Source organism: Microcaecilia unicolor, chromosome 6 (assembly GCF_901765095.1).
Source record: "Microcaecilia unicolor chromosome 6, aMicUni1.1, whole genome shotgun sequence".
NCBI lineage: Eukaryota > Metazoa > Chordata > Amphibia > Gymnophiona > Siphonopidae > Microcaecilia > Microcaecilia unicolor.
The window spans coordinates 279238908-279261739 of record NC_044036.1 but is presented as its reverse complement, the minus strand read 5'-3'; the positions used below and the strand labels follow the sequence as shown (position 1 = coordinate 279261739).

Sequence of the window (22832 nt, the reverse complement as noted above, 5' to 3'; positions counted from 1 at the left end):
TGCAGCACCAGCGAGATGGCCCCAGCTCCCGACAGAGAGTTGCAGCGACGGCTCACCCAGCATTTCACTTCCCACTCAATGTCCCACCTTCTGATGAGGTATTTCCTGTTTGGCGGGCGGAGTCACTGAGCGGAAAGCTGCCTGGAGCCTGGTCGGAGGTGAGCTGGTGTGCGAGTGAGTGTGACTTAAAAATAAATAAAGACAGTCAAGTGGAGCTTGAGGCTGGAGCAAGTTTGTGCCACTGCCATTCAAAGGCAAGCCAGGTAGGATGATAGCTTTTCTTATAAGGAAGAAGGAAGTGTCAAACCCCTTTTGTGCCATTTTAAAGGTAAATACTATTGCAGTAGTCTATTATTCTCCCATCAGTGATTAAGTCAAAATTCAGTGTTTTATGAAGGGCAGTGACAGGAAAAGATCAAGAGGTTAGCTAAAGTGGTGCGTGTATGTGAGGGGTGGGGACAGGGGCAAGTGGAGAGGGCTAGTAGTGTCAGACTTTACTGTTAATTTGCCCAAAGTTATTGAAAACCTAAAGAATCCCAAGTGGGCAGACTAAAATTTGTCCATCTAAGCTGTAGGTTAGTAGGAGAAGCTTGAACTAAGCTGGCCAGATCATGTGTATTTAGGAGAATTTGCATTTCCAAAGCAAATAGCATTGTAGCCTCAGAAAGAGGGGCATTTCTCTAAGCATGTTCAGCTTAGGAGAGGAAAAGAGCACATATAAAATCCATTTCCAAGGAACCTTGAAAGTACTGGATCTTTTCTTAGTATTTTTCCTTTATTCTCCTTTGTTATGAGAATTGGAACTACTAATTGTAGTGAACTTGAACTGAATTTCTGGGGAGGGGGGGTTCATGATAGCTTTGGGCTTATTATTTCAGTTTTTTTTGTACAAGTTGTACAAGTTTAGCTTCATTTGTCTTTATTTGAAATTGCATAAATAAAAAATTTTCTAAAAATGGAATAATCTTATCAAGGGGGGGGGGTTGGGGTGGGGGCGGGGCTAGGATGGGGCGGGGCTAGGATGGGGCCCCACCAAATTGGTCTGCACAGGGCCCCGCACTTGCTAAGACCGGCCCTGATCTGCACTTTCTAATACTGTGGTCCAATACTGTTCATATCAATTCTTCATGTGATTTTGAACAAACTGAATTTTGATATATTGTTTGAAAAGTATCTGAGTTATGGACTTGAGTTGCACAGGTAACACTGAAAAGAAAACGTTTTGGAAAACAATAGACCAATGATGAAATACATGAAGATATCACTTGGATATGAAGTCTTTCATTTAGGCACTTGCTTCAGACTATTGACTCTTGCATTCTCTCCACAAGTGTTTTCAACCCTCTTCTCAACCACTATCAGGGGCATTTTCGAAAGAGAAGGGCGCCCATCTTCTGACACAAATCGGGAATGGGCGTCCTTCTCTCAGGGTCGCCCAAATCGGCAAATCGAAAGCCGATTTTGGGCGTCCTTAACTGCAGTCCGTCACGGGGACGACCAAAGTTCACGGGGGCATGTCGAAGGCATAGTGAGGTGGGACTGGGGGCGTGTTTAAGAGATGGCGTCCTCGGCCGATAATGGAAAAGAAGGGCGTCCCTGACGAGCATTTGGTCGACTTTACGTCAAGCTCCAGCTTTGGCCGTCTTCAAATCTAGGCTAAAATCCCACTTTTTTGAGGCTGCCTTTAACTCCTAGCTCCTATTTGTTTGTTCAGTACCTATGTCTGTTTTAGCATTTCCACATTAAGTAATTCCCTTATCCTTTATTTGTCCTGTTTGTCTGTCTTGATTAGATTGTAAGCTCTGTTGAGCAGGGACTGTCTCTTACATGTTCAGTGTACAGCACTGCATACCAGTGGCGTAGCCACAGGTGGGCCTGGGTGGGCCAGGGGCCCACCCATTTTGGACTTGGGCCCACCCAAAATTGTGACACTCTTGCTGTGGGCTGGTAGGGATCCCCAAACTTTGCCAGCTGAAGATTTTCTGTCCTTGGGCAGTCCCCACTTTTCCAAATGTTGGCCAGCAGCACTTGCCTTGAACTGAGGCTGAGACTGGCCCTTCTGCACATGCTCAGTTTTCGCACAAGCAAAAGCACTGAGCATGCACAGCCTGCCAGCAGCAGTGCAGCATCAATTTGAAGCAAGTGCTGCTGGCTGCCATTTGGAAAAGTGCTGGCTCCTTGAGGAGGAGGAGGAGGGTTGGCAGGGTTTGGGGATCCCCGCCAGCTCAAGTACTTAATATTTGGGGTTTGTAGGCAGGGAGGGGTGGAGAGAGGAGCAAACGGGGGAGGGAGGGGGATGAATTCCATGCACACCCACCTTAGGCTCAGGCCCACCCACAATTGGCCATCTGGCTACGCCCCTGCTGCATACATCTAGTAGCGCTATAGAAATGATTAGTAGCAATAGTAGTAGTTCTTATTTTCATGGTCCATATATAGAAGTATATATGGATTGAGAGATTTTTTTCATAATTCTGAATGTAACCACTCTCTCTTATTCTTTAATAAATTAAGACATCCACCTGCTAAGGGCTTTGAAATATTATCACTCATAGCAAATTGAATACAGGAAAATGCTCTTCCATTTCCTTTGTTGCAGTATTGTATCTGTCATTAGACTTTCTGAAGACAATATGGTATATGAGACTTCCAGACCACACTAGTTTCTGAGCATTCCAGTCTTGGCCCAATAAAAAACGAATCACAGCCTAAAAAGAATTCTGATTTTTCCCAGACCAAACTGACTATGACTAATGGAATTCTCTGATATATCTGCTTCAAAATAATTTGCTTCTGTGCAAAGCAGTAAGTAGGATGAGCCTTGGCTGTGTTTCAATTTTCATTTCTATGACTGAAAAAAAAATGACACAGATTCCTTGACTCTGATAACAGAATTTCACTTCCCTTGTTATCATAGACTGATTCAACCAGGAAATGCCACACATTTTATTAGTGACTCAAGTAACTTTCCAGTGTACAACCCGATCAGATAGTTGACACTGGTCAGTTGCTTATAAAACAATTATTATGGGCTCCTTTTGCTAAGGTGTGCAAATGGATTTAGCATGCATTAACAATTAGCCTGCAACATGCTAAGAAGCCCAATTTATACTTATGGGTTTATTGGCATATAGCACACGCTAACCCCTGGATTCTATATAAGGCACAGTGAGTAGCACGTGTTAAATTGGGCGTGCACCCCAGGGCCACTGGGGGGGCAGGGGAGACACAATTTCCCAGGCCCGGGCCTCCAAGGGGGGCCCGGTGCCGTGGTCAGGCCACCGGCGCTGCAGTCCCCGGTCTCACCTGCCTGCCTCCTAGCTCCGGGCCTCCTGCATTCGAAGCGGCAGTCACAGATTGCCTCCCTTCGGGCCTTCCCTCCCTGTGTCCCGCCCTCACAGAAACTGGAAGTTACATCAGATGAGGGCGGGACACAGGGAGGGAAGGCCCGAAGAGAGGCGATCTGCGACTGCCGCTTTGAATGCAAGGGGGCCCGGAGCCGTGGAGGCAGGCAGGTGAGACCGGTGCAGCAGCGGCGGGGGGAGCGACAGGGGATGGCAGTGGCAGGGGGAGCGACGGGGGCGGCAGTGGCGGGGCGGTTTTGCCCCGGGCCCGGCCTAGTCTCTTGGCGGCCCTGGTGCACCCAGTTTATACACACACCTTAATTGAGTAACAAGCCAAACAATGATGATAATTGGCTAATAACAACCATTTAGCATCACTAATTGGAATTTACATGCACTTATTTTTAGGCGTATTATAAAAGTGGTGGGTGTAAATTCTAGCTGAAAAGGGGCATGGCCATAGGAGAAGTGTGGGCATGTTGAGACATTACACAAATTCAAGGGAACGTGCCTACTTTTAGGCATGGGTATTTACATCACGTTTTCAGTGGTGTAAATGGCCACGCCTAATTGTAAGCGAACTCCCTGGTCCTATGCACTATTCTATAAGCTGTGCCTAATTTTAGGTGCGATTTATAGAATAGTGCTAAGTACTTTTTCTGGACACATCCAGATTTACAGAATCTGGCCCTAAATCCATTAGTGCACCTTGGTAAAAGGAACCCTATGTGTTTTGCAGCAAGCCATGCTGAATAATCAAACAGAATAGATCATTCTCCAGACACACATTTTGGATAGATAAAGGTTTCATTAAACCCTTTAGAAAGATTGCATGCTTACCCTAACAGCCAGTGCAAAAATACATCTTCTACAAAACCATGGTGTTGATAATGGATTTTCGCTGCTGCCCCCTACAGAGGGGTAGTGGCACTGCTGATGGTAACCTGTAAAACAGAAGCTTAGTTCAGAATTCGTGTGAGACAAGTGATAATATAAAACACAGCCATCTCAAGCTGGTTTAATTTTCAAACGTTTTTTATTGATGACAAACCAAAATAGGAAGCATTCAACATTTGACAAAGAAAAAGAAAACCAGAGCTGCCAACAGCAAGACAGTCATAAACATATTAACTGTGATAGTCCATCATCAAACATTTTAGCAATTTTCTCCCCACCCCCCATCCCTCCTTCTTCTTCCCCCCCCCCCCCCCCCCCACATCTTTACACTTAAAACGGTATTTATTAGGCTTCGCACATGTGACTGCATTACAGTCTTGTTTAGATTCAGTTTCAAAACCACATACCATGCTATAATATTCCAAATACTCAGCTATTCAGTAACCAATAGGTTCGCTTTTTATCTTTGCTCCTCCCCCCTCCTCCCTCAGGGTTCCCCCCCTCTCCCCCTCCCCCCGTTCCAATACCGTTGTTAAAGGTTACCCAGTCTGTACATCTGCGCCTTACCCCTCGTGCAATAAGTGATGTGCAAGTCATCTTAAAGAAACAAAACAGTAACAACATTAACCTTAAAACGTTGTCAAAATCTTCCCCCCCCCCTCCCTCCCTCCCTCCCCTGTACTCTGCCATTTGACAGTGATGTTGATTCTTTGGTTCTGCTTCATATTGCTTGTCACACTTATTCCATACATACTCATTATCCTAAGGTATTCAAAACTCGACATTTTATGTAGGTATGCCCCCCAAAGTTTTATGAACCACTGTCGCCCGCTTCGGCGTGTTGCGGGCATCCTGCATCTCCCATAGCATAAGCTCATGGAGCCTGTTTCTCCAGTACCAATATGAGGGGCCCTTATCTACTGTCCAGTGATTGAGGATGCATTTTTTCCCCAAAATACATAGTTTACTGAGAAACATCTTTTCTTCTAATGTTCCCTTAGTCCATGGTATCATAGAACTCAGTATCACCCTCTCAAAGGACAGGTCCACTTGATACCCTAGAACCCAGCTGAAAAACCGGGAGAGAGCCGACCAAAACCCCCGTATCTCTCTACAATGCCACATGCCGTGGAGAAATGATGCATTTACTTCTGCACATTTAGGACACTCACTTGTTTCCCCCACTCCTGCTTGACTGAGAAATATGCCCTGAGTATCGTTCTGAAGTGGCTTTCCTGTAGTTCAGCGCTATGTACCACCCTGATTCCTCCCTGAAGTGCAGCTAGTACCTGCCCTTCTGTTATTTGTCTTCCTACCTCCTGGCTCCATCTTTCTGCAACTGTCTTAACATCTCTTCTGGGCTGTTTCCCCTCCAATATCTTGTGAAACCAGGATACTGAAATTTGTCATGCTGCATCCCTGGCCAATAGTTCCCTAACATCCTTCCCAAATCCTGGTAATAAAGTTACGGTGGGCTAATTTCCCTGAAACCCCTCCTGCTTAGTGTTTCTCAAACTCTGAGTAAATCATAGCTGTTCCATCGGTTTTGTAGGAAATTCTCCAAAAGTGTTACTCCCTTTTTCCCCAAGTCTCTAAAGACTTTATTTTCCCTCCACGTTACCCGTAAGTTTTACAGCACAGTTTCCAATTCTGCCTCAATGACCAAGTTTGCCCTCTTTTTCTAAACCTCCACATGTCACCATTTGCCTGCTTTCTTACTCCTAGAAATTCTTGACCTGCATCCCCCTGGTTAGAGAATTCAAAGCTTCACATTCCTGGAAGTGGAATGCACTAGTGCTCCTTGCACTTCCATACCACAAAAGAACCTAACAATTGAAGCAAACACTGCTATCTGTATTCTTACTTCTTAAAGCAACAAAGTAACAAAGAATCACTTCTTTCTGATGCTTTTGACAGGAAAATGTAAACCGTACAAGGGAGTGGAGGAGTGGCCTAGTGGTTAGGGTGGTGGACTTTGGTCCTGAGGAACTGAGTTTAATTCCCACTTCAGGCACAGGCAGTTCCTTGTGACTCTGGGTAAGTCACTTAACCCTCCATTGCCCCATGTAAGCCACATTGAGCCTGCCATGATTGGGAAAGTGCAGGGTACAAATGTAACAAAAAAAATGCCCTAATCTCTGCCTATTTTTAATTCCTTCCTTCCTTACCACCTCCCCGCCCCTCCCCACCTCTTAGTTTATTCCTACACTTGTTCACCACCAGCAAAGGACAGGGTCAGTGGATCCCAGTCTCTTGTCAAGTTGCTTTGTGCCTATTGTCCTTATATTACAGAAACTCTTGATCTTGCCCTTGGATGCCACGTCATAGCTATGAGGTTTCCTGTGAACTGCTTAATTATTCACAAATAGCAGAATATGAAATAAATAAAATGGAACGGGCCTATTATAGGTCCTCTCTAGGTAGCAGACTATGGCCCAAGGATACCAATGTGTTAGCCTTACCTAGACCACATTTTCCACAGATGAGGATTTCATTCAGAAGACTGGGCGTGGTTCCTGTGCAGATGATGCATCTGGGCTCCTCTCCTGGAATGCCAGCTACAAGACACAGAGTTGACAGCTCAAGAAAAAAAACACCATCTCACAGTCTGTACAAGATTTGGAACCTATAAATGCATTTGCTTGAATCTGACAGCCAAAATGTAAAGAACCGATGCTTTGATGTTTAGTCAGATAGACGTGTGTATAATAAATTGATTACCAGTATGTCTATTTTTGCTCTGTACTATTTGGTCCAACAGCATGCCCTTACACTAAAAATGACCCCTTAAAATATCCCATATGCCTCCAAAAGCTACTGACAAGGGCTTGCATGTAAATCAGTATTTTATCTCCATTTAGTGTGATGGAATATGGCTTTGAAAAAGCAGTGCTGGATGCAGGCCTTGCGCAATAGATGTACTCCCACAGCAAATATATCCCAGCTTTTCCAGTAACTGCATAGAGTGATTCCAGAAATCTGTGCCTCCAAAACAAAAAAAGACAGAGAGCTTGAATTTGAAAGGATAGGGGGAAAATCCATTTGTATAAGGCCCACAGCTGTACTAAAGGGTTAATTTTGTAACAGGATGTCTATTTGAGATCTACAAAATGGCACCTTTTTTTTTTTTTTTAAATAAAAGCAACATAAGTGCTATGTACTTATTATAAAATTATACAATACACATGTATATTTGAAGTCCACCTCCACTTGCCCAAACTAGTCACTCAGGGACAGCTAAACACAGATTTTATAAAATCATGCACACATTTTCGATGCGTGCACTTTTACACACGTATGCAGTGTTGCAATTATAGTAAAGTCCTTCGCTGTGTGTAAATCAGTCACTACACGTGGAAAAGGTTTTATTAAATTACTCCCACAAATGATGACAAGGAAAAGAAAACCAAAATGCTCAGCAAATAATGGGAAACTTACAGTATTTATTTATTTTATTTATTTGCTGCATTTGTATCCCACATTTTCCCACCTCTTTGCAGGCTCAATGTGGCTAACATTATGCCGCAATGACAATCATCATAAACGGTATGAGAAGAACAAAGTATTGTTACAATTAAGGTATTTTAGATATCAAGAAAATTAGAAATAAAAGAAATAATTAATAATAATTTCACAAAAAGCAATATCTGATCCAGATTCTTGTCAGTAAATGGGGTTCTACTAGGGTCATAGTGAATTATGTGTAGGTGGTGTAGCTGCACAGGGCACAAGAGAGGTGGGAGTACCAAATTCCATTGCCTCCCCTGCTTAGCCATAATGCAGTGGGCAGGGTAGGAGCACTATGGGAGGGGGAACATGTAGCACAGGGTACATTTCCAGCTCGGGAAGGTCCTGGGACCTACTTATCAAGGATGAGCCCATAAAATTCACTAAATCAGATGCCTGATTACACAGACTTTTCAGGTTCTACAAGAACTCTCACTTCTTTATCTGTATCATCAATTCTCATATTGTCTCTCACTGTAGGCCTCTTCTTTCAGGAAATAACATCTGTTACAAGCGTCAGCCAAATGCTATTTTAAAAAAAAAAACCTTCATTGCTGAACTGATGGATCCCTGCCAATGGAGTTTTGGTTAGCACTACGGATGTGCATTCACTTACTGATGTGAGCCAATTTTAGGTTTTTTACTGTGTTGGTAACATTGTGCAATTTTCACCAATAGCATGCACTGCACTACTGAAAAAGATCGTGCATGGCTTTGCAAATCATATGCACTATTCACCAACAGAATCCACTGCACTACTAAAAAGACCGGTGCACCATGGAGCAATACAGAGGCATTATAATATTTTTGGTCTTATTTTGCATCCCTCTCCTAATTATTCCTAGCATCCTGTTTACTTTTATTGGCTGCTGACACATACTGGGCAGAAGATTTCAGCGTATTGTCTACAATGATACCTAGATCTTTTTCTTAAGTGCTGGCTGAGCTTTATGGGTGCAATGGGTGCTTGAGCACCACTAGTAACTGAGCAAGCTCTACCCTATATATAAAGGGGTGATTGTGTTGGATAGCATTCCCCCACCCCCACCACCAAGCATTTTGCAAAGTTAGCTTCTATGGGTAGATGGACTTAACCATACAAATCACCTGATGGATTAAGATGCTGGGGAGGAAGTTTGTGTGGGGACCCAGGGGGACTTTTGAAAAAAATTGGCAACAGAGACCATGGCCAGAGTCCTGCATCTAACACCATATTTTCTTTTTTTTTTAATATATCATTTTCTTTATTTCAATGACAAAAAAAGATTTAAAAAAAACATGAAACATTATCATATACACTCATGTCAGTCTTTCACCAATAGTAATTCGAAAGGGTGTACACATACCTTGAAATTCTAATAAATGGTACTTAAATTGCGGCATACCCAATTTGTGTGCACCATTTAATTGAATAATGAGCCAATTAGCACTGGTAATTGGGTAATAATAATCAACTATTGACACTAATTGGTATTAATTTAAATTTACATGCACATTTTTAGTCATGGGGATCCGCACTTAAATTTTACGTTTGGCTCCAAAGAAGGGGTGCAGCCATAGGAGGGTGATGGGCGGATTAGGTGTGTTCCTACAATTTATACCCACTGTTATAGAACAAGGGCGATCTGTGCCTAATTTAGAGACGAGAATTTACTTGGTATAAATCCTTATATTTAAAGATAGGTGCTAAGCATATTTTATAAATGGTGCCTAACTTTCAGCACTATTTATAGAATCGTGCTTACACGTTATTTTTTTCGGCGCCAGTTTTTTGGTGATATTTCTAGAGGGGCCCTTATACTAAGCGGCAGTAAGCCCACTCTGGGCTCACCGCGTGCCAATCTAGAACTGCCACTGTCCCAACATGGACGCTGGCAGTAGTTCCACCCCCAGTGCATGGCATTTCCGGCTCTAGCAGATATATTCAAAAAATATTTCTGCAGGGTGTTACCCGGCAGTAATTGGGCAGCACCACGTCTTATCCGGTTACCGCTGGGTTAGCATGGGAGCCCTTATCGCCACCTCAATGGATGGAAGTAAGTGCTTCTCCCCCCCCCCCCCCACATGGTCACGTGGTAAAAGCAATCTTACTGCATGGCCATGCCTTTTATCACTGCAGTAAAAAGGGCCTCAGCATGCAGCAAAAATGACCCCCGCCACTAGCGCAGAGCCCTTTTTACCTCAGCTTACTAAAAGGGCCCCAGAATTTGGTCCATAATGGAAGGAATTTTGTATTAGTTGCCCAAAGATAGGTGCCAGAATGATGCATGCTAAGCGCGAATTCTATAAAGGCAGTTCTGCATGGAACCTTCTTTTTAGAATACTAGCTTAAGTTATTTTTGTGCCTAACTTTAGGTGGGAGCATTTACATTGGCCAAAGGTTGGTGTAAATACTCACATATGTCTACTGTCAGTTAGGTGCAGAAATGGAAGTATTCTATATCTCCACGCCTAAATCCTAGGAACACTCATGACCCGCCCATGCCCCTCCATTGGCCACACCCCCTTTGGAGTTGCAAGTGAGATGAATTAGCTGCGCAGGTTGTCTATAAAATTCATTCCTTAGGTGAACCAGCTTATCTCTCTTGGTTTCTTATCCCGTACTACCCTTCACTATACTAATGTGGCCCATTATAATGCATAAAAAATAATTTGAAAATTTGTATCTCATTCACCTGTTACTCTCAAACTTATTTTCAAACAAATTTTTAAACAAACAAGATCTCAAAACTCCCGATAGGGACAAATACACGTGAGGGGCATAATCGAATAGGGCGCCCAAGTTTTCATGAGGGCGTCCCTCGCAGGACAGTCCTGCGAAGGGGCGGGGAAACCCGTATTATCGAAACAAGATGGCCGTCCATCTTTCGTTTCGATACAATCAGGGATGCCCAAATCTCAACATTTAGGTCGAACCTTAGAGATGGTCGACCTAAATGTTGAGATGGTTGACCTCAGAGATGGTCATCCCCAGTTTTCGGCCATATGGAAACCTGAGGACGCCCATCTCAAAAATGGCCAAATCCAAGCCCTTTGGTCGTCGTCGGAGCATCACATGCCAGGACACCAACCAGGCACCCTAGGGTGCACTGCAGTGGACTTCAGAAATTGCTCCCAGGTGCATAGCTCCCTTACCTTGGGTTGTTGAGCCCCCCCCCCCAAAACCCACTCCCCCACAACTGTGCACCACTACCATAGCCCTAAGGGGGTGAAGGGGGGCACCTACATGTGGGTACAGTGGGTTTCGGATGGTTTGGAGGGCTCACATATACCACCACAAGTACAACAGGTAGGGGGGGATGGGCCTGGGTCCGCCTGCCTGAAGTGCACTGCAACCCACTGAAACTGCTCCAGGGACCTGCATACTGCTGTCATGGAGTTGGTATGACATTTGAGGCTGGCAAAAAGAATTTTTAAGTTTTTTTTTTAGGGTGGGAGGGGGTTGGTGACCACTGGGGGAGTAAGGGGAGGTCATCCCCGATTCCCTCCAGTGGTCATCTGGTCAGTTTGGGCACTTTTTTGAGACTTGGTCGCAAGAAAAAATGGACCAAGTAAAGTTGGCCAATTGCTCGTCAGGGACGCCCTTCTTTTTTCCATTATAGGCCGAGGACGCCTATCTCTTAATCACGTCCCAGTCCCGCCTTCGCTACGGTGCCGACACGCCCCAGTGAACTTTGGTCGTCTCCACGACGGAAAGCAGTTGAGGACGCCCAAAATCGGCTTTCGATTATGCCGATTTGGGCAACCCTGAGAGAAAGACGTCCATCTCCCGATTTGTGTCGGAAGATGGGAGACCTTCTCTTTCGAAAATAAGCCTGAAATTATTACAAAGTCCACTATCTTAAGTAGGAGTAAGATATTATCATTGGTCTATGTTTTTCTTAAATGGACCATGATAATGCATGCAGTCACTGTCTGGCACTGTTAAGTTCTGTTCTCTAGTTTTGTTTAATCTCGCTACATGCCATTTTGGGCAAATCTTTTCAGTCAAGCGGTCAATGAATCCTAATAAATCAATATATTAAAAATGATTAAATGAAATCATCCGTATGCAATGAGATAATATCAGAATTGAACCAGCCTGTCCTGAAACCACAGAGCCAGTTAGCAATTCTATTTCCCTGTGACTCACAGAAAGTGCTTTCATTTAACTCAGGACTCCCAAACCTCCCAAGCCAGTCCTATTTTCAAAGTAGCACAAATGAATACACACAACATAAAACAGCAAGTGCTAGAGGCCCTGTATACACTCAAGCTTATTCATTGTGGATATCCTGAAAACTAAAGAGGTTTGGGAAAGCCTTTAGACATTGAAACAGAAGATCCATACATCACTCACCATGCTGAATATCCTTCCACAGCACCCAATATTTGGAATTATCTTCGAAAGTTACAAGACAGCTCCGCTTGGTATTGCTCGACTACAGCACCAGAGAAAAAGAAATTCACGCCCTTGTCAAGTTTAATTTGTAGTGACAGTTTGGTAAAAAGTGCTAGCTGGTAGACACACATTTGAGGACTATTTCTTTCCTCGGTAAAATACTTAGCATCTCTCTACTTCCTGCTCACACAATGTTTCTCTGCTTCTGTCCCTTTCCTGGCTGATTACCCTTCTAAAATCCTTGAGGGTGGGAAAACTATTTTCTATTTCAGCACGGATTTGATGTGCTAACCGTTGCCCCCTAAAGGCAGAGGGATCCGCACACAACATGGTTAGACTGACACTACGGGCCCTGTGTACTAAGTCACGCTGTAGGCATGGTAACTTTTTAGCGCACGCTAAAAATTAGCACGTGCTAATGCTAATAGGTGTCTCTAGCATTAGAGCGTCCTAAAAAGTTAGCGCACCTACAGTGTGGCTTAGTAAACAGGGTCCTACATCTCCACCAGAAAAGGACAGATTACACTAAGTACTGAAAGGTAAAAATGGTTAGAGTAACAGACTGAGAACCAGGCAAGTCAGGGTTCAAATCCCACTGCAGTTCCTTGGGATCTTGAGCAAGACATTTAACTTCTATTGCCTCTCTTAGAAATGTAGGAAAATACCTAGTGTACCTGAATGTAATTCACCTTGAGCTACCACATAAAAAGGTATGAGCCAAATCCAAAGCTCCCCTCCCTCGAATATTGTGTTCAATTCTGATCGCCGCATCTCAAAACAGATATAGTGGAATTAGAAAAGGTGCAGAGAAGGGCGACAAAAATGATAAAGGGGATGGAACGACATCCTTATGAAGAAAGGCTAAAGCGGCTAGGGCTCTTCAGCTTGGAGAAAAGATGGCTGAGGGGAGATATGATAGAGGTCTATAAAATAGTGAGTGGAGTGGAACGGGTAGACGTTAAGCGTGTTTACTCCTTCCAAAAATACTAGGACTAGGGGGCATTCGATGAAACTACAAAGTAGTAAATTTAAAACGAATCGGAGAAAATGTTTCTTCACTCAACTTGTAATTAAACTCTGGAATTCGTTGCCAGAGAATGTGGTAAAGGCAGTTAGCGTAGCGGGATTTAAAAAGGAAAAGTCCATAGACCATTATTAAAATGGACTTGAGGAAAATCCACTGCTTATTTCTAGGATAAGCAGCATAAAATGTTTTGTACTTTTTTGGGATCTTGCCAGGCATTTGTGACCTGGATTGGCCACTGTTGGAAACAGGATGCTGGGCTTGATGGACCTTTGCTCTGCCCAGTATGGCAATACTTATGTACTTATATATATATAATGTATATACCACCAATATAATATAAATCATTCAAAGTGATTTTTTTTTTTTACATTCAAGGCACTTTTTTTTTTTTTTTTTTTGCATTGGCTCTTAACTGCCAAGAACTGCAGCATGCCTTGGGATTTCTTAGCTCACTTTCTGGCTTCTCCACTCTGTTCCAGATTTTAGTGTCATCTGCAAAATGCAAACTTTTCACCCTAATCATTCTGCTATATCACTCTCAAGATATTGAACAGCACATAAAATGCATTTCAGCTTTCAATTTAAATTCATAAGGGAGCCTGCTAGATGTTGGGGATACAGTAGTTTGTTCTCTAGGTATGATAGGATGCTTGAAATCCAGAGAACACTCTTTTGATGTGAGATATTGGGAGAGGACTGCCATGAGAAGAATGGTAATGATAAAAAGGGTAATAAAGAACAGTCGTCTGATTGCAAACTGGAATATAACTTTTAAATTCTGAAAACGTACCTGTCAATATTTAGCCCACAGTGGTCAGTGTTTTTTAAAATACTGAGTGCTGTATGCAGAATTAGCCCCAGATATTCAATGCCAGGCCATGTCCAGCCACTGTCACTGAAAATCCAGGGTTAATTCAGCATATAAAAGTCTCCAGAGTTTATGTGAGCCCCACCGGAATAACGGCTAGGACCCGTGTAAGTATATAGGCCCCTGTCCAATGCCCGTTTCCCCTTCCCACCACTGGAAGCAATGGCAGACCCCCCCTGCCTCATCCCAGCCCCACCCCCACTCTCTGGAAATGTAAGCCCCCCCCCCCCTTATCAGGCTTACCTGCCCCCTAGTGGTCCAGTGGGGAAATGGGTAGGTACTTCAAAGTACTGCAAGGCTGCCACTAGAGGTGCTATTTACGGGAGGCTGTCACAATGGACAGGAGCGAGTGGGCATTGCTCATGTCCATTTCCCCACTGGACCACCAGAGAACTGGCAGGTAAGCCCAAAACATTGGGGGTGGGGCTTTCTGTTCCAAGGAAGTGGGGAGAGCTATGAGGATCCAACAGAGGGGAGGTCTTGCCTTGGATCCAGGGGTGAGAGGGGGAGTAGACATTGGATGGGAGGGTCTCTGACATCATTTTGGGGTAGAGGGTGGGAGGTATAGGTGTTACGCTCTGTTTCAGGGAGGGATCGGAAGGGGTGGGTGTACGTATTCTGGGAGGTTCTGCAGGAGGGAGGGAGAGGGATCAGAAGAGGGCTTGTCATGACCTGAAAGGTTAACCAGGCATTAGCCAATATTCAGACAGGTGCCTAGTTGGCTTTGCCACATAGAGTTAGGACTGCCTTTTTACTGTCTTAATCTTATGCGGTTAGCAGATTGAAAATGTCTGCTAACTGGCTAGCTTTCCGCACTGCCCTGACTCCACCCTAACTCCACCTCCGCATTGCCCACAAACTAGCCAGTTTCAGCATGGGCATTTAGAGGGGATATTCAGAAGAACTGTCTAGTTTAATGCCGTTGAAAATCCCCAGTTAGCTTCGGACAGGCAATTGAAATTGCTTTGAATATTGACCCCATAGTGTTTGGAGGTGGGAAGGTAGACAGTTTGTTGAGTTTCTGCTTGACCCAGGCCAGCCTGAACAGGCTGATCCAGTCCAGGGGTTGTCCTCATTACAAGCATGGAGTATAATTCTTAGTCCCTTAAGAGAATGATTTTCAACCTAGTCTTTGGGGCACTCCCAGCCAGCTGGGTTTTCAGGATATCCATAATGAATATGTATGAAATAAATCAGCATACCAAGGAAGCACTGCATGCAAACCTATCTCATGCATATTCATTGTGGATATCCTGAAAACCTGTCTGGCTGGGTGTGCCCCAAGGACTGGGTTGACAAACACTGTCTTAAGGAAGGGGGGGATAACATTTTTCTGCATGCAGTGGAGTAAGACCAGAGCTGCAATCACCTGTTCAGGTTGGCCTGGATGAAGGGATAACCCTAGTTTATTTTAGGCCTAGGTCAGGTGAAATACAATCTGATTCATCCCCCTACTGCCACATAAGTTCCCTATACCCAAATGTGGGCTGCAAATTCTTTGGGGCAGGAATATTATAAACATACCAAGCAGCAAAGCGATGGTGCTTCAGAAACGATAAATACTAACTTTACTTTTAACCTGAACACCTGAATGTAGTGCAGAAACACTGGAGTCACTCCCAAATTCCCTGAGCCATCTTACAGGAAAAACCTCCTTAATTAAAGTGCACGAGGAGAAAAAGATATACTCTCTTTAGGTCTCTTAAAATCCTGGTACTGGAAGACTGTGGTTATAGGTGCCTGAGAATAAAGTAAACACACTGCCAAGCTGGCAAATACTGTGACACTGTAGACTATTCTTCTGTGCTACTGCAAGTGACAGGATTGACTGCTTTTTCCTGCCTCTAATAATACTAGTTGCCTGGAGTTGTTCTATCAAAGCTCTCTGTAGTTACCATCAGTGCCCTGGAAAGGAGGCAAGTAAAATAAAGGAGACAAGCAAAACAGAGGAAAATTGGGTGAAAGGCTAGGAAAAGCCACAATCCATATCAGAAAACCACTGTAAGACCCCCCTCCCCATTATCCCCATAACTCCCTCAATCTCCCTCTAAGAACTTGCAAATGTTGGAATACAGGCAGCAGCTTGAATGTGTAGAGTGATCACACTGATTCTAGGAATTGGAGGCTGCCAAGTGACACAATAAAACCTTCTTTTTGACATGAAATCCAACTTTGATGAGTCACTGTGGTTAAATACATAACATGGCTAGCAGTGCAATGACTCCAGAATTCATTCGACCAGCCTCTGCTATTCACACTCCATAGAATTAGGAAACCAAAGAAACAAGAGAAATATCCGTTCCCTAGAAACCATGGTGGAAAAAAGCAGACTGCTGAGCGGAATTATTCCTAAAAATTGAGCAATACTAAACAAGTTGTACACATAAATAGTAACCTTCGAGGCTAAATGTACGAAAGGCACAAAACAACTTTACCTTCTTAACTCTTCCCAGATAATACAAACCATCCGTCCACCTGCACAGCACGCACTGCCCTTCGGTCAGCCTGACTCGCACTTCCTTGCAGCTCTCCTCATTATTTGCTGATGTATCTACCGCTCCCTGCTGTGGGTGAATGGTGGGAAGGAAGCCTTCTCGAATACCTGGTTCCAAGGTGCTGATGTCCATCAGCATCAACAGAATTCTAACAACAGAAAGACAATTTGATTTACTTGCACAGCAGAGTTAAAACAAATTTAATAAATTATTTTATTCAGTCAATAAAACTATGGGATTTGTTGCCTGAAGATGTCATTAAGGGTATATTTCAGCAGAATTTTAAAAAGGCTTGGACTAGTTTCTGAAGGACAGATCCAGAAATAATTGTTAGCCAAAGAAACATAGGTGCTCTTTGACGAAGGCATGGTAGGGCTACTGCACAGGTAGCGTGTGGCAAAAAAAGCACTGGCACCTGGCATGCCCAGGCACCCTCCAATAGAAACATAGAAACATGACGGCAGATAAAGGCCACATGACCCATCCAGTCTGCCCATCCTCTGTAACCCCTAATTCTTCCTGTTCCTAAGCAATCCCACATGCTTATCCCATGCCTTTTTAAATTCTGGAACAGTCCTCGACTCCACCACCCCCACCGGGAGGCCATTCCACGCCTCCACCACCCTTTCTGTGAAATAATACTTCCTTAGGTTACTCCTAAGCCTATTCCCTCTCAACTTTGTCATATGCCCCCTCATTCCAGAGCTCTCCTTCATTTGAAAAAGGTTCTCTTCCTGAACATAAATGCCCTTGAGATATTTAAAACCTATCATGCCTCCTCTCTCCCTCCTCTCTTCCAGCGTATACATGTTGAGGTTCTTAAGCTTGTCCCTATAATTTTTGCGTTCAAGACCGCTTACTAATTTTGTAGCCGCCCTCTGGACCAACTCCATCCTGTTTATATCTTTCCATAGGTGCGGTCTCCAGAACTGCACGCAGTACTCCAAATGGGGCCTCATCATAGACTTATACAATGGCACTATCACCTCCTTTTCCCTGCTGGTCATGCCTGCAGGAAAAAGGAGGTGATAGTGCGCCGTTTCTCAAGCTAGGCAACAATTTTTATTTTCTAGTGCGGGGGCGGGGAGTAGGTATTCTTAGCGGTAGTCAGACAGCATGGGCACATTGCCGCATGCTGCCCAATTACTACACAAGCAGCGCGTTAGCCTTTACCACCTGCTAAATTGGTGGTGGTAAGGGCTCAGGCAGTAATGGCCGCGTGATAATTTGGAATTTAGCGTGTGACCATTAATGGCAAAAATAGAAATTCTGCCATTTTAGAGCTGTGCTAAAAAGTGGCCAGGGCATGCGGAAACCCACGAACTAAAACTAACTCTGGCCACTTTTTAGGGCGGCTTAGTAAAAGGACCCCTTAGTTACTTCAGGGAGTGACCCTTATCGGCTGCACTTTCCAACTGGGATCCAGGGCACCAAACACAATATAAATTACCCCTCCCTGACCACAGTGAAGGAGCCTGCTTAACACTGGGGGGTGCTCAGTACCCACTCACAACCACAGAGCTGGCTCCTATGCTGAAATCTGCCAGGTAGTTCCAAGTTACGCAGACTGGCCATTGCCAGAGAGAGACAACATGTTGGCTTGATGAACCATTGGACTACCCCAGCATGGCACCTGTCATGTTCTGATGGCAACTGGTTTTCCCCTTCTCACAAGGTTTGCATTCCCCATAGGTGTTTCAGGTGTGTGATGCTAGTAGTGGAGGAGTGGCCTAGTGGTTAGAGCACCGGTCTTGCAAGTCAGAGGTGGCCACTTCAAATCCCACTGCTGCTCCTTGTGATCCTGGGCAAGTCACTTAACCCTCCATTGCTTCATCTACAAACTTAGATTGTGAGCCCTCCTGGGACAGAGAAATATCCTGAATGTAACTCACCTTGAGCTACTACTGAAAAAGGTGTGAGCAAAATCTAAATAAATAGTAGGGATGGGCTGTTATTTGCCATCACAATGCATAAACTCTACTTAGCAGTGCTGTTTGGTCAGCATTTTTTCCCAAGTGGATTGTCTTAGTTGCTCAGTGTTTCTTTCCAAACACTACTGTGACCCCTGAGGCAGGCGTTCTGTGACGCCCAAACCCGGACCGTGTCAGGTCCTTTGTGCCCAAGCAGCAAATAAAGCATTTTTAAAGCACTGTCTTCTGTGTTGGATTGTCCTTCAGCCAGCCTCTACTCCTTTGCACTTCTACTGTTTACATAGAGGTTTCTCCTGTTTGCTGTGCTTGTTATTTGCCATGACATGGGAAATTCGAACAATATATCCCATGTGTTGCATTTCTTAATGAACAAAAATTAGCAGAAAAGACAGCATTTTGGGGGCCCTTTTAATAAGCTGCATTAAAAAGTGGCCTCCGGTATCAGTAGAGGATAGTCTGGATAATCGGAGTCCTTCTGTAAATATATTTAGCATATGGTTAGCACACAGCAACTGCTAGGTGCCTGAGTTGCCCTTTTACTAAGCCACGTAAGCACCTACACGCGCCCAACATGCGTCAATTTGGAGTTAGCGCCTGGCTACCACATGGCCCTTGCAGTAAATTCATTTTTGACGTGCATCCGCTACGTGCGCAGGAAAATATTTTTTCTTTTCTGGCACGCGGCAGAAACCGGGTGGTAATTGTCATTCTACGCGCATAGATGATTACCGCCCGGTTAACGCGTGAGACCTTACCGCTAAGTCAATGGCTGGCGGTAAGGTCTCAGACCCAAAATGGATGCACGTCAATTTTTATTTTGCTGCTCATCCATTTTCAGCCAAAACAAAAGGCCTTTTTTGCAGGTGTGCTGAAAAATGGACCTGCGTGCATCTACACCAGCGCAGGCCATTTTTTGGCGCACCTTAGTAAAAGGACCCCCGAGTGTCTCACACAGTATGCCATTTTAAACCGTGTTAGATGCGTGTTAATGCCTAATACAACTTAGTAAAAGGGCTCCTTTGTGGGGAAAGGCAGGATGAAGAATCAAGTACTGGAGATACCTGCACCACTGATTTTAGCTGAATGAAAGTTTCCCTTCTTATTGTGTCAACTGCTTTTTTGTTACTTAGACACCAAAAATAGAAGTCAGACAGCTGACCTTCAAGTCATGAGTTACCCCAGTGCTGCACTTGGACCTTCTGACTCAGTCTCAAAGCCTGTGCTCAGACTCCAGCTTTTATTTCCTGTCCTCGAGGGCCAGAGAACATGTTTCCAGGAATTATAACGTTATTTGGGATTCTTACATTAAGCACACGGGTGTGAAGTGTGGAGAACTGCCACAGGAAAAATGAGGTCAGTCAAGCAAACAGTGGACTGGATAAGCGCCTAGTAATTTCATATGAAATCAATGTAATAGCGCTAACCCCAACATAAACAAAACAAGCAGCTGTAAATTAGTGCATGGTCTTTCAAACCCTGAGTCACTGATTAGCAAGGGTGTTTTGTGACTCTCAGTCATTACCATAGGATAATTCTGACATTTCAGAGGTTGAGACTATTAATGTTTGGAGGGTAATGGTATGAAAGTAAGAGGTTTCAGTTTACAAAGAGGTTAATGTAATCATCTCTAAAAGTCCATTTAAAACAGAATTAGTGTTTGATGAACATCTCTCCCCCCCCCCCCCCCCCCACACGCACTTCTCTGCCACCCAAACATCCCTCCATCTCTCTCACACACAAATGCACACATAAGGAACTTTGAGTTCACAAATAGCAGAAACTCAGTCACATGTACAATAGCAGTACTTACGCCCTTGTTACTTCAAAGCCAAAATGATTCCTAGAAAGCAAATCACTCATGTCTACTGAATGCAACACTGGGGTCTGTAACCCATTGAATGAAAGCAGGCAAATTTTCCCTCCCAGTCTACCCAGTCATTCTGGTCCACACCAGGGATACCACACCATGAATTCTGAATTTATGAATTTGTTTTACTGAGTTTCTCAGATTTTTACTGACAATTTGACTTCATTGCGAGCATGAATTTTCACATAATGTGACAACATTAAGAGAATCACAAGTTAAATTAAATTTGCTTTCCCCCAGATTCTATATTCTGGATTTGTACGTGCAACTTAAGTAGTTAACAAGCCAATCAGCACCAATAATTGCCACTCAACAAGCAATTACAGACACTAATTGGCATTAATTAGAATTTAAGTGCAGAACTGTCTAAGCGCATTCTATAAAGTGTTGTGCATAAATTCTAAGTCGCATAGTTGAAAAGGGGACATGGAATTGGCAGGTTGTGGGTGTTTCTAAAATCTATGCATCCTGTTATAAAAGATACCCATTCCGCGCCTATTTTAGGTGTCAATATTTGGCGTAACTGCCTGAGACCAAATTTAGTCATGCAAACAGGCACTCAGCATATTCTATAAACCATGAGGAAATGAAGTACATAAGTATTGCCATACTGGGACAGACCAAAGGTCCATCAAGCCCAGCATCCTGTTTCTAACAGTGGCCAATCCAGGTCACAAATACCTGGCAAGATCCCCAAAAAGTACAAAACATTTTATGCTGCTTATCCCAGAAATAAGCAGTGGATTTTCCCCAAGACCATTTTAATAATGGTCTATGGACTTTTCCTTTAGGAAGCCGTCCAACCCTTTTTTAAACTCCGCTAAGCTAACTGCCTTTACCACATTCTCTGGCAACGAATTCCAGAGTTTAATTACACGTTGAGTGAAGAAACATTTTCTCTGATTCGTTTTAAATTTACTACTTTGTAGCTTCATTGAATGCTCCCTAGTCCTAGTATTTTTGGAAACAGTAAACAGACGCTTCACATCTACCCTTTCCACTTCATTCATTATTTTATAGACCTCTATCATATCTCCACTCAGCCTTCTTTTCTCCAAGCTTATTCTATAAAGTATGCCTAAATTGAGGCATACTTTATAGAATACTCCTAGGAGTATTTTGTTTCAGCGTCGATTTTTTTAGGTGTGATATATAGAATCTAGTCCTTTATGGTTACTTTTGCCATTCCATCCCAGATTCTCACTAGAGACTTGTTTGCTGCACAGTCTGGTTACTAGAAATCAGTATTTGCCATACAATGAAAATAATTTTTGTTTTAAAACAGTTCTTGCATTTTTTTTCTTACCACTTGCACAACATGACACAGTCTAAGAATGCAGGAATACCGAACTGACATGTTTACAAACATAACAGTTTTTAGCAGACTTTTTAGACATGTCATGGTTTGTTTGAGATGTTTTGTTGATGATAATGATTTTGCTGACTGTCAATAAAGTTACTGATGGTTGACAACATTGGTCCACACTGCTGAGGACAAATCACAGCTGTCGACCAGAGAAGCTTGACTGTCTGTAAGATATTAATCCTCATCCAAATCAGATTCTGTTAGCTTCCTCACTGATTTTCTACCACCTCAGGCAGGTGAACATACAAACTCCTAGACTTTAATCCCACACCTGTGTCTCTTCCCTGCATGCCTTTCTCCAGGTTGTTTAAGAATCTAAACACCTGGCCTTGTATATATCCCTGTGACCTTGATGGCCAAATACCTGCCACCATCAACATTATGGCCATCCATGCTGTTTATTTCTAAAGCAATTTTAACATGTTGGTATGTACTTAATCTATAGCCTGCAATGTTGCTAAGTCACCCTTTCTTTATCAAAAAGCTTGCACCTTCCAAACTCAGTCTACAGCACAGATATTAACAGTAACAGTATAAGGATTTCTATAACACTTCTACTAGAATTGGCTCAAGGCAGTTTATTCTACTACTATTACTACTATTTAACATTTCTAGAGCACTACAAAGTGTACGCAGCGCTGTACAAACACAGAAGAAAGACAGTCCCTGCTCAAAGAGCTTACAATCTAATAGACAAAAAGTAAAGCATTTAAATTTAAAATATTTAAGCAGTCAAGCACAAGAGAACAGTCACAGAAGGACTGAAGATGTTGAAGGGTGGTCAGTGTGATTAGGTGTAACTCTGGTTGGAGTAGTGGGAGAAGGTGATAGAAGAATAGAAATGGGTGAGGTAAAAGTAATGTCCATAATGTCTCAATTAATACTTTTCCAGGGAGGGGGAGGGAGTAACAATATTTTATGTACAAATATGAAAATAATTCATTGAAAAGTATAAGCTCAATGGATGTATAGTCTACATGCCTCGTCTATGCTAAAGAGCTCAGGGGCCCTTTTACTAAGCTGCGTAAGCGTCTATGCGCACCCAATTTGCGTCAAAATGGAATTACCGTCTGACTACCGTGTGGATCTTGTGGTAATTTCATTTCTGGCGCGCATCCAATACGCAAATATTTTCTATTTTCAGGTGCG

At 43.5% G+C, this 22832-nt stretch overlaps 1 protein-coding gene across 1 annotated transcript in view; it reads right to left on the bottom strand.

Annotated features, from left to right (window-relative positions):
• Positions 1-22832, bottom strand: part of PHF19 (PHD finger protein 19) — a 54733-nt gene that overhangs the window by 29938 nt on the left and 1963 nt on the right. Inside the window, 4 exon segments of the mRNA XM_030207580.1 lie at positions 4185-4288; positions 6704-6799; positions 12088-12169; positions 16460-16667. Of these exon segments, the coding sequence (XP_030063440.1) occupies positions 4185-4288; positions 6704-6799; positions 12088-12169; positions 16460-16667 (490 nt within the window).